Here is a 19,184-nt window from a genome sequence, read left to right as displayed (position 1 = left end):
CCCTGGAATATGATCATTGGTTTTGTTGAACTTATGAAGAACTTGCAATGATGAGTTCTTGGCCTTCCATTATGCGTAAATATCATGAATTTGTTATTGGTAAATAAAATTTCTTATAATTTCTATCTATTCTTGTGTTTTGTAATTACTGTGTTTCCCCAAAAATAAGACTGAGTCTTATATTAAGTTTTGCTCCAAAAGACCCATTAGGGCTTATGTTCAGGGGATGTCCTCCTGAAAAATCATGCTAGGGCTTATATTCCAGTTAGGTCTTATTTTTGGGGAAACACGGTATTTGTTGCATAAAATTTCTTGTACCATGTTAAGAAATAAATGCTAAAATTCCTTTATAATACAAAAAACAAGTACCTAAATGTAAACAAATAAAAATTTGAATTAAAAAAATTAAAAGATTATTTTTCCCTGAACGTTTGGGCCAAAAACGTGGATGCACATTATACACTGCAAAATACTGTAGTCTGAGTCCATACAATTAACATTTCAAAGCAGCTAATATAAATATTTTTTAAAGAATTAAACAAAAATGCATTCACTGAATTAAAAGGAAATAGTCTTAATGAATGTAAAGGTAAGCAATCAACAGGAAAAAAAAATCTACAAAAAGAACCAAATGAAAATTCTACAACTGAAAACACAATAAAAATTCACTAGAAAGGTTCCAGAGCAGATTGGAAATGGCCGAAAGAATCAGTGAACTCAAAGAGAGTTCAATAGAAAGTATCGAATCTGAAGAAGAGAAAAAAGAATGAAGAAAAATGAACCTCAGAGACCCATGGGACAATATTAAGCTCTCCAATGTATGTGTAATTAGAACCCCAAATTTGTGAGGGAAAAATAAGAATGCACATTATACATGGGTAGCACTAATTCCGTATCTATATAAATGTTTTTAAGTCTTTTATTTATGCTTATGAGTTAAAAGTGTAACTCTAGAAATCAATAACAATATCCACAGAGAAAGAAGCAGAAAAAATATTGAAGAAATGACAAAAAAATAAAAAGGAAGAAATCATAGGATAGGTGCTGTCATAAGGTTAAAAACATTCATATAAAAGGACTTGCTACACTAAAGCAATTTAACCAGAAATCTACATTTAAATTTCTCTAATTTAAGATCAGAGAAAAGACTAAGACAACAAATACAATTTCAGTCCTAAAACAGAGGAAAAATATTACAAAACGTTTCAGATTTTTTTTAAATAAACTTTGATTTCTACTTTCGATAAAATTTACCTGAACCAAACAGTGTTATTCTATAAAAAGGAGGGGTCTACTGAAGGGCAGAGGTCATGAGAAGCTTTCTGGGGTGCTAGAAATCACCTACATCTTTTATATAGTCAGTGTTTTATATCGCTGTTATGCATACACAAAATTTATTAAACTGCACCCTTAAGATTTGTGTACCTCACTAAATCCAAGTCCCTTCTATTTAAAGAAAAGGGAGGGAAGGAAGAAGATACAGACTGAAGGATGGCAGGGACTAACTTACCTGAAACCTGATCATCTGTTAAGCCAAACGCTGACATGACATTTTTATTGATTTCATCTTGGTTTTTTAAAGGATCAAAAGCTGACATACTTGCTGACATAACCTGAGTAGACTGTTTCCCAGAAGAATCAGAAGCAGCAGGCTTTTCTTCCCTACCATCCACAGTATCTATAACAGGAAAAAACAAACACTCGTTTCCATTTTACCTGTACTCAATAAGGGCTAACAAATACAAGATAGGGAAAATATATTATGTGCACATAGTCTGGAATGTTAAAAGTACCTCTGAATGCAGGATTATAGAGAATTTTACTTCTTTATACCTGTTTATATTTTAACCTTTAAAATCGGAAGGTCAAAAAGAAATATAAATAATATCTTTTTAAAAGAAATTATATCAACCTCCTCCCCTAATTATTAAATGAGAAAAAAAATACAACCTCCTTAACAGAGAGAAACATTTTACCCTTTTTCCTTTTTATTTTGGAGTCCCAAGACCTACATCCTAGTATCAGATACATACTGGGTACTAATGCTACTTTATTTTATAAAAGGATAAGAAGCTTAAGTAATGTTATTAATTTTTGTTTTATTTTTACTTGTCTATTGGTCTGTTACTAAATTACATGGAAATCTCAAACCAACCAATACATTAAACACACACTTTTACCTTGCTATGTCTTCTTTTAAAATAGTCATTACTCATAAATTTAAAACCATGCTTTTCTTCTAAGGATACTAAGGTACTCACTAGGCATTTATACTACTACCTTGTAAAAAAAAAGGGGTTCAAGAATAACCTACATTTTACAAATAGGAACCTGAGGCCAAGATATCAAAAACAAAATAAACAAGTAAAAAGTACATTGCTAACCATTTACTCAAATAATAGACTTCATTAATATTTTTGTTACCAAGCATGTAAATGTACACCAGTTATAAGATCACTTCTGTGATCAAGACAAAATTTATCTTGTGAAAAAATGTAATTATTAAGTGGAATATAAGCACACGTGTGCTTACAGCTCTCATTCATTCCTATCATTCCACTGGTTACACTAGTATTTCCTAAATTTCTGAAAGAACACTCCTATAATAGTCCATTAAAATAAGTCTACCAGATATCCAACATCCTCACCAATTTCCTTCCTCTAATTCCAAGGCTACACCTCAAGAGCACATCACACCAATCTTAGGAATGATTCCCCCTCACACTACTACCTTCCATTACCTATGCCTCCTTCCACATAGTGCAAACTACATCCATCAGGAAACACAATATATGTCCACTAGCCTACTAGTTGCTCCATTAGTTGCTAGAGCTACTGCAACAGGTCAAGGTAGTATATCTAAGGGAGCCTACACATCATTTGCCTCAAAGGAGGAAATAGATGTCCAAGAACCACTGCAGAGGTACAGCACTGAAGAACACAGGTAGTTGCATATTTTGGGGGGAGGGCAAGCCACATGGTTCTAAAGAGTATGACAGCTGACTGCCAGTTTTGTGGATCAAACTTTCAGTTTCCGATATAGCTTTTTGGGCTTAATTTATGCTCTTTTTCTTGAGATTATTAAATCAGGATATGTTTAAAGAGCTTACAAGCTTAGGAAAATTCCCAAGGTAGTCAAGAAGTAAGTAATCTTACTAAGTACAGGAGCAGAAACAAAAATAAATTACAACCATCTCTGAAAATGAAGCACTATATGTATTATTCAATTCATTAGGTAACTCAGGACACAATGACTACATGGCCACACAAAGAAACAGTATATATTTCAAGATGCAAAGAAGCAGGCAACTTTAGTATCTTTTACATAGGTGAGAAGTTAACAATAAAACATGAAAATAAAGAATTGGAAAAAAAAAAAAGAGATACAATGTCAAGAGATAAGTGAGAAAAGAAAGGTTGTTTCACCAAAACCAAAAAGTTTATAATTCTATCCCATAGAGCAGACGTAGGCTATGCAGGTCATTCCTGCATAGTAACGGCTGTACTTGCTGAATTTTGATCTAGGTTTCATAATATTCTAGAGATACTTAATCCCCCTGAAATCACATGCAAATGTTATGTCAGCATCTATGAATTCTTCTGGGAAAAAGCTCAAAAATTTTCTTCAGATTCTTGACCTAAAATTAGAGCTTTCTGTTTGGAGATGGAGTCGGAAAAGTCCATTTGCTCTAACCTGAAATATAAGTGGTTCCATCCTTAAAAGGCTAGGAGAATCGCATTATAGTATTTCAGCAAATCTCCATTATGTTCTGAAATACAGAGGTGGAACTAGAAATTATTAATCAATCACCAAATATTTACTGAGCATCTACCATTAACACAGTTTCACGTGTCTCGAGGAAGAGAAGAAAAGGGAAACTACGGATAATGCATCTTTATTTAAACTATAACTAAATTAAAGAAAACAAAACTCCAAAATTTTGATGAAGCCATAAAACAGAGTATCTCAGAACCTAGAGGTTGCAAGGGATTACATAATGCCACTTTTCCACAAAATCATTTGCTATTAAGCCCCTTGTATGCAGTCATCCAGACTCAGTTAAGTTTTACGCATGTAAAACTTACATGCAAACACAAAAAATATTTTTTTAAAAAGTTTATTTAAGTGTAGCATCTAAGAATATTAAAAATTGAGGAAAGCAGTTTAAAATCTACTTTCAAACTATAATACTTAAATTTCAGTCTATGTTTTAAAATATATTTGGTCCCATAACTATATGTAATTTCCAAATCTGCTGATAAATCTTGCTTCATCTGAATATAAATAGTACACATCTTCTGTAAAATGGAAAAAAATAATTTTTTCTTTGCATTATTATTAAAATTTGTGTTTAAGATAAACTTTACAACACATTTGAATGTACTAATCTAAAATTATGTTTTACTTGAAACTACTTCACATACAACTGAAACAATTTCAATTCCTAAGGTTCACTGATTAACTGTTACACTGAAAAGGGTTAAGAGTCAAAGGGGTTTGAACACTGACCTATGTCACAAATCCAGGAGTCTGACACTAGATATAAAAACATCAGCTGGAGAGCACTTTAAACATGGGAGTCCCAGGTCCTGCCCTCCAGTAGATCTTTAAGATCCAGGAATTGGTATAATCAAATCTCCCACATGTGAGTACTAGCAGAGGCAGTAAGAAAGGGTGACACTGAGAGAGCCATCCTGCTCCTACTGAAGAAGAGTTTAAAAAAAAAAATGCAAAAAAGATATAAGAACAATAAATCAGAATAAACTGGATTCACAGTCTACCATTTTCAGGAATATTGGTGGAAGGTCCAGGTTCCCCAGGTGGTTCCAAACTATCCAATAAGCGATTCACTTTATTTCGAAGTTCTATCAGTTCTCGACGAAGATATTTCACCTGACTTGATTCAAGGGGTCTTGGTTGGCCATTAACTGGAATGTAAGCATTAATTTGTGTAAAATTAGGAAATGTTGTTGAATAAGTACATCAACAGAATAATATGCAATAAGAAAAGATAAATATAACTTCTTTAAAAAGAGAAACAAAATCAAACAAGACATATTGATATTATTTGAATGGTAACTCTTTTAAGAAAAGGATTCTTTATTGTTAATAATTTACTTTTTTGGAAAAAATAAATATCCATCAGTCTTTGTTGATGCCAGATCTATGGCTTATGACCATATTGGTAAAAAAAAAAAAAAAAAAGTTTATTAGAAGAATTCAACTATAGTAAAATAAATTAAAACTTACAGAAAGCTTTAATATATTTTAATAGAAATTATACACCTTCAAAAGTTTATTTTAATGAACCCTATTATTTTATATTCTTGAAATAATAAAGTGAACACCTTACTCTATACCTAAATGTTAAAAGGTACAACATGACTAACAGGTTTGTTATCCTTTGTCTATTTTTGACCTAAAAAAAAAGAAAAAAAGCTACCTAAAATAACTGACCTAAAAAGTAACCTATTAAAAAAAATATGCAGAATTCATGAATCCACATCACCACTATCCTTAAATGTAGTTATAGTTGAGCCCTGAACAACATGAATTGGAACTGTGCAGGTCCACTTATAAGTGGATTTTTCTCAATAAGCAGTATAAGTATTTTCCCTTAAGATGTTAATAACATTTTATTTTCTCTAGATTACTATAAGAATACAATACAAAATACATACAACACAAAATACATGTAAATTGTTTATGTTACCTGTAAGGCTTCTGGTCAACAGTAGGCTATTAGTAGTTAAGGTTTCAGGCAGTCCAAAGTGATATGCAAACTTTTGACTGTGGGGGAGGGTGCTCCTAACCCCTGCATTGTTCAAGGTTAACTGTTCTTCCAAAAGCAGTACGTAAGCATCAAAACCTCAGAGATTACTCAATAATCATTAGAGGTTTTTTGATGAAGGCAACATTACCTCATTTAATTACCCATTTTGTCCAAACTGACTTTCAGTTGACTTAAAAAAACAAAATCCTTCATTTAGCAACAAAGACTGTCACCACTGAAGTTACTAAAAAATAAATAAAATGTGACACAAGGCTCTGAACGTAAACCACAAGATAGGAGTTCAAAAATTTAACTAAAACGCTTTATGCACTGCCAGGACGCATATATATATAATACACATCCCAAAGCACCATATTAGAAAAGGAAATCTATTTGAAAATAAAAGTTCAGGGAGATTTATTAATATTTCAAACATCAAGCCACAAATATAAGCTTTTAGAAGACAAACCACCAGTATTTTACATACACCCTATATAGTTATGAGGAAGTTTGATGTAATCTCTTACCTATATCAATTAATTATTGGTTTTTATTGGGTATTACTGGTTTTTCTCTAATACCTGAAAAAGAGAGGGAGAGAAAAAAAAAACCAGCTCCTCACAGCCAGGTCCTGGCCTGGCACTGTAAGTCAGGCTTTAGTGTTGCTACAAGTTGCCTGGCACTCACAAGTAATGAATAATTTCAAGTAAGTAGAAGAGATCATTCTGTGCGATCAAGACAAAAACACAGCCACTCCAAAATCAGGTAAGAACCAAAGACAAAAACAAAAACTTTGACCAAAACACAAATATGACCACACATTTCTGGCTAATATGAGTGACTGCTAGGGTTTTAACACTGCAGCTTTAACCTCAATTCATTCCTCCCACTTTCTGAATAAGATTTACTAAGACACCCAATCACAAGACTCTCAACCCCACTTCCTGATAGCATCCAATTTGGGGCAGAGCCCCACTTCCTTGAACCTTATCCAAAACCACCTCACACAAGCCCAAGCCCGACTGAATTATCCTTTCTAACACACTTTCATTGAGACACCAGTTGTCCTCCATGGTGTTCATTCTCCCTCGCTGCAAAGTATTTGTAATGCCTTTTCATGTCTAATATTGCTTATTTGTGTCTTCTGTTTTCTTAATCTTAACAGAGGTTTGCTAATTGTACCTTTTCAAAATTGTTGATCCTATCAATTCTGACCTCTAGTCATCTCTGCTCTTTATTTATTTTCTTCCTTCTAAGTTATTTGGGCTTATTTTGTTATTTTGTATTTAAGACTGAGGTATAAAATAAATGCAAATACACCAAACTTCGTTCAACTACAGCTGTGGTCCTGGTGGTCTCTGGCTGAAGCATACTGATCTATCTTACCAGAACTTTTGAGAACCCGGCATACATACATATCCATAACATGACCTATGATCTGAAGTCATCTACTTAGTGGTTTTAGAATACCATCTGCTATATAATACCCAGTTAAAAGCTTGAATTCCCTATTCCATAATTATGTATTTTATTAGTGTGAATATAACTTTATGACTTTAATGAAATATTTAAAGCACACAAAAAGATACAAACTCACTAAATATACATCTTCATCAAATCTTTGCTCCTGATCATAAAGAAATAAAACAATACAGACATAATTAAATCTCCTGGCTACCTCTCCCCAAAACCTATTGCCCTACTTCACGATTTAAAGTTTTATATATTTTTTTCTATAACAATCTTTCCTCACTAATCTCATTATTTTCTTGTTATAATTAGTCTTTGTTAATTCTATAATCCTTTTATTTTAGGGTATACAGCAATTGTTCTGTGTGACAGCTGCCCACTTCTATTCCTGATTTGCTATGATTTTTTAACATGATTGTGGTATGAATTCTTTTTCTTTACAGAGAAGATGGTTCATTTTTTTCTCCCTTAACCTGTTATATGGAAAGTGGTATTAACAGATATTCTTATTTAAACCAATCTTGTAGTCCTGGGATGAACAATCTTGGCAATGGTACATTTTAATATTCACTGCTGAATTTGAATTATTAATATTATTTAGTATTTTGTATCTCTGTTTAAACCCGAGACTGGTCTGTATTTTCCTCGGTTGGTTTTCATGTTAAGCTTATAGTAAACTCGTAAAATGAGTTACTGCATATTCCCCCTTTGCCTGTTCTCTGGAATAGTTTGTGTAATTTGGGCTCATCTGTTCCTTAAATATTTGGTAGAATAATTGGATTGAGTTCTTTAATGTTGATAGGGACAATCGAATTTGCCACTTTTGAAATAGTGTATTAAATTCACCTAGGAAACTGTCCATGTCATCTGAGTTTTCAATTTTTTTTAATTAAAATTTATTGGGGTGACAAATGGTTAGTAAAATTACATAGGTTTCAAGTGTACAATTCTGTAATATATCATCTATACCTCACATTATGTGTTCACCACCCAGTCAGTTCTCCTTCCATCACTATATATTTGACCCAAGTTTTCACATTTTAATATTCACAGTAGTCATAACAGATTTTTTAAATTCTACTTTATTTGTAGTCATGGCCCTTTTCATTTCTAATATTGCTTATTGTACCTCCTTTTTTCTTAACTAATTTTAATAGAGGTTTGTTAATTCCATCTTTTCAAAATTGTTGATCCTATTACTTCTCTGACTTTTAGTTCATTTCTGCTCTTTATTATTTTATTCCTTCTACGTTATTTGGGCTTACTTTGTCCTCTTGTATTAAGGCTATAAAGATCCCTTGAAGTATCACTTTAGCACACGCTAAAAACTTGTTATGTAGAAGTCTTCACTATTTCTAGCTCCCATTATGATTTCTTTTTTGACTTATTTTAAAGACTTATTTTTATCTTCAAAAGTATGGAAGTTTGGGTTATCATTTTTGTCCAACGGTTTCTAATGAGGCCAGAGAATATGATCTCTAGGACTTCTCTAATAATTAATGAGATTTGTTGAAAAACCCAGTATATGGTCAACTTTTTAAAATGTTCAAATGTACTCAAAAGAACTATATCCTTTCCTGATTGATAGACACGTAATATCAAGCCTGTATCTGTTTGATTTAAATTTTTTCTATCCTCATGTATAGTTTTGAGCCTACTTGATCTATAAGTTTCTGAGAGAAGAGTATTAAAAGCCCTCCTATGATTACGAATTTGTTCATTTTTCCTTTTTCTGTCAATTTTTCCTTAGGTAAAACTAAGGCTATGATGCTAAGTGTTCAGAATTGTTATATATTCCCAGTGAATTATTCTTTTTGTCATTATGAAGTCACTATTAATGAAGTTTTTCTTAAGAGTCTATTCTGCTAATATTACCAATTAGCTTTGAGTTTATCTAACATATCTGTTTCTAGCTCTTTACTTTCAAACTTTGCATAATAATCTTTTATTATGTCTTTTATAATCAGCGTGTAACTAGATTTTACTCTTAACTCCAGTAAGAGTCTGATTTTTAACTATATGTTCAGTCCGTGTATGTGTATTGTGGTTAGTACTTTGTGTTTTCTATTTATCAAGCTTTCTCTCTGCTTCCTTTTCTCCTTCCTCACTGTAAGTACGCTTTGTTTCTTTTCCCTCTGCTGGCTATTTCTAGTCTTTCAATAATCACTCTTACATGCATACTTCAGTTTAAAAATCTGAAGTTAATGACTCTCCTCTTCCCAAACAATACAAGTCTTCAAAATATTTTAATTCCCATCATCCCCTCCTGTCTTACATGTAATTATTGATAGGTATTTTTGTCCCATCTTGTTTTTATATTCATAAAACTATGATTGTTTTTTAAAATCAGTGCTCATTTAAATTTATACATTTTACCCAGTTTATTTGTTCACAATTTCTTGCATCTTTCATCATTCCTCTGGATTCAATTCCTCCTTGTTGAAAAACCATTTTTAAAAATTATTTTAACAATGGTCCATAGGTGGTAAATTTTCAGTCTTTGTTTGAAAATGTTTTTATTTTCCCTTATTCCTGAAGTTTAATGGACTACAGAATACTACTTTTCTACTTATTCTGAACAGTTTGAAGGTGTTATTCTATTTTCTTCTAGTTTCTATCATTACTATGAAGAAGTCTAACAGTCTAATTGCTTTGTAGGTCTTATTCTCTCAGTTTACTTCTAAGATTCTCTTTGACTTATATATTTGCCAGTTTCGTGACAACATGCCCAGTGGAGATTTATTTTTACTTGTCCTTCTGAGGACTCACTGTGCCTCCTAAATCAAAGGGTTTATATCTTTTATAGTTCTAAAAAATTATTTAGCTATTATCTCCTCATATATTTACACTCCCCCATTATCTCCATTTATAGTCTTAATGGAAAATAGGCTGGACTTTCTCATTCTCAAATTCTCTCTCATTTTCTCCATTTCTGTGTTTTTATGCTTTATTCTGTAATTTCTTTGGACTACCTTCCAATTCACTAATTACCTCTTCATCTATGACTAATCTGCTGTTCTACCCGCCCTCTTTGTACTTAATTTCAATGATTATATTTTTCATTTCCAAAAGTTACCTTATGTGCTGTTTAAAATCTGTTTCTTTTTTCATAGTGCTTTATTCTTACATTTTTATTTCTTCTTTTATGTCTAATAACTTTTAACACATATTTTATAATTATCACTTCAATCAACTTAAGTTCTTGGAAGTCTAATCCTACTATTAGTTGTATCCATTGTTTCTTGCTTACATAGATTGTTTCATGTGTCTTACAGTTTTAAACTCTAAGTGCATCAATAGCATTTTGTCTTTGAAAAGGCTGTGTAACCTGGATTAAGAGCGTACCCTTCCAGAGATATTCTTGCCATCGTTTCTTGCTACTTTGTATGTTAGTATCTGTGTTTGAGAGCTCCCAAACTGTGTAGATAGTTTAAATGTAAACCCAACCCACCTAAGGACCATGGTTATGAATCTTCAAAGGAGCCTTCGCAAACCCCTAACAGTCCAGAATATTTCCTCTATCAATTCTTTGACTTTTCCTGTATCAATGGAGATTTTACTTCTGCAATAGCCAATATTCTTTTTGAGAGTATAGCCTAATAAGGGTCTAGAAACCAAGGTCTATTCCACGTAGACACCAAATGTCAAGTCCACAGATTATGTAGACTAAAACCTTCACCATCACCACCAACTCACCCCAAGTCTCAGCTTTTGGTACTTCAGACCCTGGTGTTTAATTCCATCTATTTGTTCCCTGGACATTTCCTTTACTCTCCTGAGCAAGTTCAGGGACATAATTCAGAAAATATATTGGTAATAGTTTATCTCGTACATCCTCAGTGTTTCAGGAAGGAGGGTTTTCAGTTTACCTAATATGCCTAATAGTTGGCCAAAGGTGGTAAGTTTAGATTCAATATATTATAAACACACCTGTTATTTATAAAAAAATCATTAAACAGTTTTGTTATTAGCATTTTAAAGTCTGATTCATATTCACCATTCCTAGATGGAGATGAAATAGATACAAATTAAATCAACTGGGATGATCATGTTTCATGGAACTGTAAGGTTCAGTGCTAAACAAAACGGTAATTTAAAAAATTTTTTAAATGCTAAACAAAACATTCAGAAAAAAATGTTCACATTTTATTTTTCACATAATCATGCTAAAACTTTAACTCTAATCATTTCTGTCTTGTCCCTTAAGAGTTCTGCCTTGCAAATCTGTTATGATCTGTAAGAAAACAAAATCTAAAAGAACTAAATTATTCTTATATTTGTTTTTTTATGAGAACTCTCTCTAATCTTTAAGTACTCCTTGAAAAACAATATCTAAAGTATCAGGCCTTATGTTAAGCCCTGAGAATAAGTAAAAACATACTGCATTATAGAAGACAATTATACAGTTTTAGAGAACTAAACTTAATACATGTAGTTTTAACCCTGTAATTATTTTCAATCCTGGAAACATTTACACAAGTGGCACAGATTACTATGTAGAGTAACTGAGTAGATAGGGAATTTAAAACACGCCTACTTTTTATTAATCTTCAAAAGAAATTTATATACATATGTATATATACATATATATATATATATATGCCTTAATAATCCAAAACTTCTGATACAGCTTAAAACTTATCACTCAATCCTGAGTCTTTAAAAGGAAAATAAACTAGAAAGTCTTTAATAAAAATACAATGAATAAAATAGTAAATTTATTAGAAAATTTACCACTTACCAAATAATGTCAGTTTCAGTATCCTACTACACTGAATTGCAAAAGAAAGGTCAGAACTATCAAAAATTGTTATAAGGTCTCCATCTGGGGAGAAAAAAAAAAATGAGTTTCAGATTTGCATCAGTAGTAAACTAGAATATATATTAAATTAAAATTCAAAATCTAGATTGCAGACAATATTAGAATTTCCCATAAAGAGCTTAAAAATTAAAAGACCTAGGAAAGATGTATTTGTTCAACAAAACACTATATCAATTTTGCTTATTACTTTTATGGCAAGGTATTGATCATATTATCACAAATATCTAAAACATAGCTAAGATTAACGCATTAAGTCATCTTTTACTAATCACCAGGAGGAGATTCATGGTAGCAATTACCACAAACTACTGGTTTAGACTGAAATCTTTCCATTCCAAAAATTTAAATATATTTGTCAAAAGTTAAAGATACTCAAAGTTCAAATTTCAATTCTACGTACAGTAAAACACCACAGACACAAATGAAGGGGAAGCCATATTTACTGTGTTTTCCTGAAAATAAGATCTAGCCAGACAATCAGCTCTAATGCGTCTTTTGGAGCAAAAATTAATATAAGACCTGGTCTTATTTTACTATAACACCGAGTCATATATACGGGGTAGACATTGGAGTCTTTCAGGTCACTGACCATTTTGATACTAAGATGAAAACTATCAACTCACCCCAGAAAAAATATTCATAAACAGCAGATTCCGAAATCCCCCAGATCCCAAGGATAAAGAATACTATAATTAGCATATCAACTGCCTGTTTTAAAAGCTTTCAAAGGGCTAGGAGAACAAATGTTCTTAGAGTATAAGAATAGAAAAGCAGCGGCAGGCAAGTTGTGCAGGGGCCTCTACAAAATATATTCATAGACACAGCTGGGTTGGGTGCAGAGTTTCGTCCTGGGAAAGCTTGAGAGGCTGTTCTGCTACACCAATTTTAACACTGATTGGGCAGATTTGGCAAGAGTTGGCAATAAAAGCCATAACATAGGATTTTATCATTGTCTTTAGTTCTTTATAACCGACCCACTTTTTATAACAAACATATTTAATGTTCAACTTCAGGAATTCTGAAGAAAATACAATATATATGTAAAAGAAGTAAACTTTCTGTAACTGCCATTTTTCTTTTCTGAATTCCAAAACAGAAACAGAGTCTCTCTGATGACAGGACCTTTACATAAGCTAGCCCAATAGAAGTTACGAATATAAATCTGTACATTCAAAACACTTAACCATGAAAAACAAATTCGATGTGGTAACTACATGTGGAAGACAAAGTTTCAACAATGAGTATACCCATTAAGTTAGGGGTCCACAAACTGCAATCAACAGACAAATCCGTGTTCACAGACTGTGAACTAAGAATGGTTTTTATATTTTTAAAAGGTTTTGAAGAAAATACAAGACAGAGGCCTCAGGTGACCTGCAATGTTAAAATATTTACCCGATTCTTTAAAAGAAAAAGTGTGCTGACCCTGCCCTAAACAAAAATAAAGGAGTTAAGAGAAAGCCAGATAAACAGTTTAAGATATGCCAAGTTTGAGGTAAGAGCAAAGCATCACAGTTAACATGAAGACCGTGAAATTTGAGTTATAAAGTCAAGAAAAAGAACAAATTGATCAAATTAAAGCACATAATATTTGGAAGTCAAAGAGATGAAAGTGTATTGTAAGTAAATGAGATTACTAGGGAAGCGAACAGGAAGAAAATTCCTCTCCTTTATTGTTCCTTATCATGGGTGACCCTCAAAAATTAGTTCTGAGTACCAGTAGAGCATACATTATAAAAAAGAAAGGAGAATTACACCTGTAACTTAGCTGATTATCAACGATTTCCACTCACCTTCCACAGTACAAGTGGTTGGAAAGTAGCTCTCCAACCAGGGACATTTCCCACCCTACTGACACCCCAATCTAGCCAATGTGATGCGAGCAGAAGTGATATATGCCACATCAAGGCCTAAAGAGTACAATCGCCCATGTGTTCCTCTACACTATCTTCACTCATCTGCCTGCTGGATGTCAGTGCTAAAGGTGAGCTTGTGCTGAAGCCATGTGCTGAAGATACCAGAACTTCTGTCAACCTGGGTCCCTGAATGATTTGAATATTAAGCCACTGAGAGTTTAAAATATGTTATCACAGTTGGCATTACTTTAAGCCAATACACATAGAGAGACAGAGAAGAAGTTATTAGTAAAAAGAAGAAAACTGGGACAGCACAGTGTCAGAGATGCTAAGGGATAAGAATATTTTTTAAAAGGATGGTATGGATAGCAGTGCCGAGTATTGAGATCAAAGTGAAATAGGTTAGAAATAAATTCTATGGTAAGAAAGGTACTGGTAACCATCTAAAGTACAATTTCAGTAAAGATGCTAACAAAGAAAATACAGAGGGTGCCAAAAAAAAAAAAATGTATACACATTTTAAGAAAGGAAAAAACTGTTAAAATTGTTAATATTCAATATATACCAATAACAAAAGATGAATACAAGTCATGTGTATACATTTTTTTGGCACCTCCAGTTAAAGAAGAGGAAATAAAAATACTCTACTACTAGAATTCCACTATGTGTTTGATGAAACATTTGTTAAAACCCATCTCCATAAAAACAGTTTCATGGTCAAATGAATACGGGAATACTGCATGCTATCAATAGACAATATACATCAACATAAATTCCTGCAATAAACACATTTGTCTTTGTTTAAACCAGCTTTCCCATATACTTAGTTGACCATGAAATCCATTTTCTTTCAATACCTACTGATACCCCTTTCACTATGGGAAATATGTGTGAAAGTTTGGTTTTAAAAGTAAAAATAAAGCCAGAATTGCATGGGCAGAAGAGAAAAAAAATGCCTGTAAAAATGTATGTGATAGTGTTCTACCACTTATACTGTTCTAATAATAAGACACTTAGCTATTATTGACTTACAAAAGAATTATAACTACATAAATATCTCATTAAATAAAAGAAATTGGGCACTCAAATTACCATGGAAGGGAATGGAATTTTTATTCTGAGATAATTCAATGAAACATGGACAAAAGACCACATATAATACTTAGGCTTTTAAAAACCAACTTTAGAAACACTCTTACCTTCATCTTTATACTTTATTATAACTTCATCATTACTCAGAAGTTTTCCTCTGAAAACTCGTTGCATCATTAACACTAATTCATCATAAGTAATATCTTCATTATGAATGGGTATTCGTCGAATATCCTCCCCAAGTTGAGCTTTGATGATTAGCTTCCCACTTAGGTCCAACTGTCCGTTCATGGTGGACTCCAGGATGTCAAATATATACAACTCTAGTGAAAGACTGATAAAATGGTTTTAATGATTAAAAAGCTATAAAACATCTTAAAATTTGAAAAGCAAAGCTATTATTAGAATCTAAGAAATTCTGACCATCAAAAAAGATTAGATTCTGTTCCAAAGTTATATTCACATTAAAATGGTCTGGAGGTAACTATTTTTTTATGTGTATGAGAAAATAAGTTTCATTATTTTATGTCTATTATTATTTCATCCACATTTTAACTGCTTATCTGACATTATTACCATTTAGATTTTTATCAACATGTCTAAAAACAAACCCGATTTCCCCAAAAAATCTTCTCCTACTCTTCTCCATCGCAGTTATTGACAATTCCTTCCTTGTAGTTGTTCAAGATAAAAAAAAAAATCTTAGTTCCTCTCTTTTCCCCACACCTTACATCCCCCAAATTGCTAGCAAATCTAGCTGCCTTAAAAAATCTCTAGAATCCAATCACTTCAGTACCTTCACCTCTATCAGCTTGACCTAAGCCACCATCATGTCTTGCGTGGATTGTTGCAAAAAAACTAACTGATCTGCTTGCTTTTTACCTCTGCCCACTTTTAATCTATTCTTAACACACCAAAGTTAACCAGTTAAATAAAATCTAATGTCACTGTGCTCAAAATCTTCCAATGGATTCCCATCTCACTCCTAGGTAAAAGCCCGGACTACAGAACCATGATTTGGCCTTTGGCCCCTGGCCAAGTATTTAACCTCATTTCCTACCTCTCTCCCTGGCTTCTCTGATACACCAATACTTTAAGTTCTCCTTCTGAACCCAAGGCTTTGCATTTACTGCTCCCTTTTTCTTCAGCCCTTGTCACACTCCTTAGAGTAGATTGTGTAATTTCTCAGAAGTTTTCCCTAACCTAAAATGGATCTAACCTAAAATGGATCCTTTATCACTTTCTTAACTTGCCTCATTTTTCTTCAAAGCACGTATCATTACGAGATACTAAAAATTTATTAATTTTTTATTGTCTTTTCCACTAAAAAGCAGAGAAGTAAATGGGTTTTTTTTTCATTGTATTCCCAGAGCCTAGAACAACTAGAACAGTGCCTAGCACATGGAAGTCATTTGGCAGTTGTTAAACAAAGGGAGAAATAAATATTGGCTTCCCAACTCTAGTAGCCAATAACTAAATGCTAATACTGAAGAGAAAAGCAAGTGTAGACACTAAAACAGGGTCTCAAATTTTTCTCTCTAAAATAAGACTTCATGAGTATTTTCTCTAATTTTCCTATTTTGGGAACTTGAGGAGAAAGGACAAATGAGTGATATCCTACTGAGCTTTCTAACAAGACCATCCACCCTTGTTTCTACATATTCCATACCACACCCCTCTGCAGACTTGAGTGGATGTGTATGATTTGCCTGCACACTTTAAGAAAGAAGACAATGGCAGAGAGTGAGCCATTAAATACCAATCTGCTATAGAATTTTCCCTTCTTAGGTTTTACTGTAATCTTATTTCAAGTTATTCAGTATGATTATCTTATAATGACTTTATAATACTAAATTCAAAATAATGTCTGAGGTATCTAGTAATTTAAATGGTTACTGTATAGTAACAGAGAATATACTTGATTAAATAATGTGTTAATATCTCTTTTTCTCAAGACCTCCTTTTCAAGGCCAAGATGTTCTTGAATACATTATCTATAACCACTGAGCATTTCCCTAGCATCAACTTCCTCCTCCTGCCCAAGCAAATGATCTTTTCACACTGTGTCAAGTGCCCTACAATCTCCTACTGGCCACATTCTGGTTTCAACCTCAGGCTTTACTACTGGCAGCTTTGTTTTCTCCTCTTAAATTTATTTCATTAACATCATACTTGGTTTTCATACTTCTCTGTGTGTGTGTGTGTGTGTGAAAGCACCCCACCTGCCCCAACACATCTCGAACCTTCAAATACTTTTAAGTATTCGTGAATCCAAATTCATTTAATAAATATTACATATAAATGCCCTACGTCCTTCCAACTAACTATTCCTCTAAATCCCCTTCCCCATCCTCTGAACAGATTACATTTTATCAATAAATGGGGCAATAAACACTGAATCTAACACTCTAAAGTCAGTTCATAACAGAATGGATTGTGCTCCATAACCTGGATGCTGTGCTCGCCTTCATGTAAAATAAGAATAGTCAGGGTTTTTATTTGCAAATTCTCACAACGGACTTCTCATGAAGGCTGTGATTAACTTAAACTTCCATACAACCTCTTCACCTTTAATCTATCCTGACCTTTATTCAGGAAAAATTTACTGAATACGTACTTATGCCAAGCTCTGAAGTATAATTACTTCAACAAGATGATGAAGATTCCACCTTGTTTGCCTTGCAGTCTGAGAGTAATAAAGAACTCCGGTCAATCAGTGTCACCTTCTACTATCTACAGGTTGTGTAAATCAGCAATAAAGTAGTTAAGGACCAAGGCTTAGCTTCAGCAAAATGGTACTATCTACTCTCAGCAACACTGAGAATAGAGCCTGACATATAGCAAGCAAGGACTTGTTTTTTGTTCCTTGAACAAGAGATGAATGAGGAATAATAAAGTTCTGATAAACCAACTGGGAGAAGAAAGCTGTACTATCTAGTCAGTTCCTAAGTCAGACCTTCACAATGTACCTTCTTTATAAGCTAGAAGTGACTCCCGAAAGCCAACATACTCCTAAAAGAAATTTCCAACATCGAATATTACTGATAGTATGTATGTCTTTTTGATTGTGGAAGGATTGTTGCTCACCAATGGATCTGAAAACACGAGTCTGAGTCTCTTTCACTTCGTATCGGCATGTTTGCCTGCAAACTCACTTATTCTTTAGCATTTCCCATTGACTCAATTCCCTGGGGCGAGGAACCAGGGCTTCTTTCCAAAGGCTGTCCTCAGTTTGTGCAGTTATCTCCTCAAGGCATGCACAAATATCAGAAAACGAATCGTACCACAGAATTTTCCCTTCCAGGGGAAATCCCATCCATCCCCATTGTTTTATACAATGTAATAGTAAAATTCAGGGCCTCTGTTTCTCTAACTACTAGTTACCAGGAGTGCTGGTGAGATCCTTACAGCAGTTTCTCCTCCCATCTTGTCCTTGCCTCACTCCCTCTAAAGTCCAGAAATGACACAGCCACTAAGGAAATCTTCCAATAGGAACACTGTTCTCAGCACTAGAGAATAAAGTGACATGCCCAAGGACACATAAGAAGCCTGCATCCTGAACCAGGATCTAGGTTGTGGCCAAACCTCCAGCTAGATTAACCCTGTGGGTAGGTCCCTGCTCAAAATCACAGGGGTGTGATTGGGCACGTCAGGAAGGTAGCAATTTCCTTTAAGAAATTCTAAGCAAAATCAACCCCTGCTTATTCCAAAGAATACAAGGAGCCTCCGATTCTGCCTAACCAAAGGCAATGTGTTAAGACCGTAAAGATTCCCACTACTAGTCACGTGTCCTTAGGCATCAAACGCAAAATGGGAATAATATTTAAATTTGGAAGGAGCCTTAGAATAATTAAATAAGATCATGCATCTAAAATACTTTGTACAGTGCCTAGTAAACTCTAAGAGTTAGCTATCATCCTCACTACAAAACTGGGTTGGGTCTGCAGACGGCGCTTGATAAAGCACTGACATAGCCAAGGAACGAGGTTCCCCTGAAGTGACCCCAATCAATTTACTCCTATTGGCGCCATTCTCCGCCCTCTCACCCTTGCAAGACCCTATGGCGGTTAGGCGCCCAAGGCCTCCCCGATCACCTCTCCTCTCCGTCCAGCATTCCGACCCCTTGGAGCCAGGCGGAATAAGCGCGAGAGCGCGTGATGGTCCAACCAC

The 19,184-nt window shown here is 33.7% G+C and overlaps 1 protein-coding gene across 5 annotated transcripts in view; it reads right to left on the bottom strand.

The window, feature by feature from the left end:
• TFG (trafficking from ER to golgi regulator) overlaps positions 1-19,184 on the bottom strand; it is a 35,696-nt gene that overhangs the window by 16,022 nt on the left and 490 nt on the right. For 3 of the 5 annotated variants that reach the window (XM_033131632.1, XM_033131595.1, XM_033131614.1), the window contains 4 exons: positions 15,122-15,348; positions 11,986-12,069; positions 4,783-4,929; positions 1,511-1,678 (listed from right to left, as the gene is read on the bottom strand). In XM_033131632.1, the coding sequence (XP_032987523.1) occupies positions 1,511-1,678; positions 4,783-4,929; positions 11,986-12,069; positions 15,122-15,305 (583 nt within the window). In that variant the 5' untranslated portion in view covers positions 15,306-15,348. Of the gene's footprint in view, positions 1-1,510; positions 1,679-4,782; positions 4,930-11,985; positions 12,070-15,121; positions 15,349-18,101; positions 18,120-19,184 lie in introns of those variants that run through there. The other 2 variants (XM_033131605.1, XM_033131623.1) reach the window with 1 other exon arrangement.

This window comes from Rhinolophus ferrumequinum, chromosome 2 (assembly GCF_004115265.2).
Source record: "Rhinolophus ferrumequinum isolate MPI-CBG mRhiFer1 chromosome 2, mRhiFer1_v1.p, whole genome shotgun sequence".
Taxonomy (NCBI): Eukaryota; Metazoa; Chordata; class Mammalia; order Chiroptera; family Rhinolophidae; genus Rhinolophus; species Rhinolophus ferrumequinum.
The sequence above is the reverse complement of the archived record's forward strand: the minus strand, read 5'-3'. Positions and strand labels throughout refer to the sequence as shown.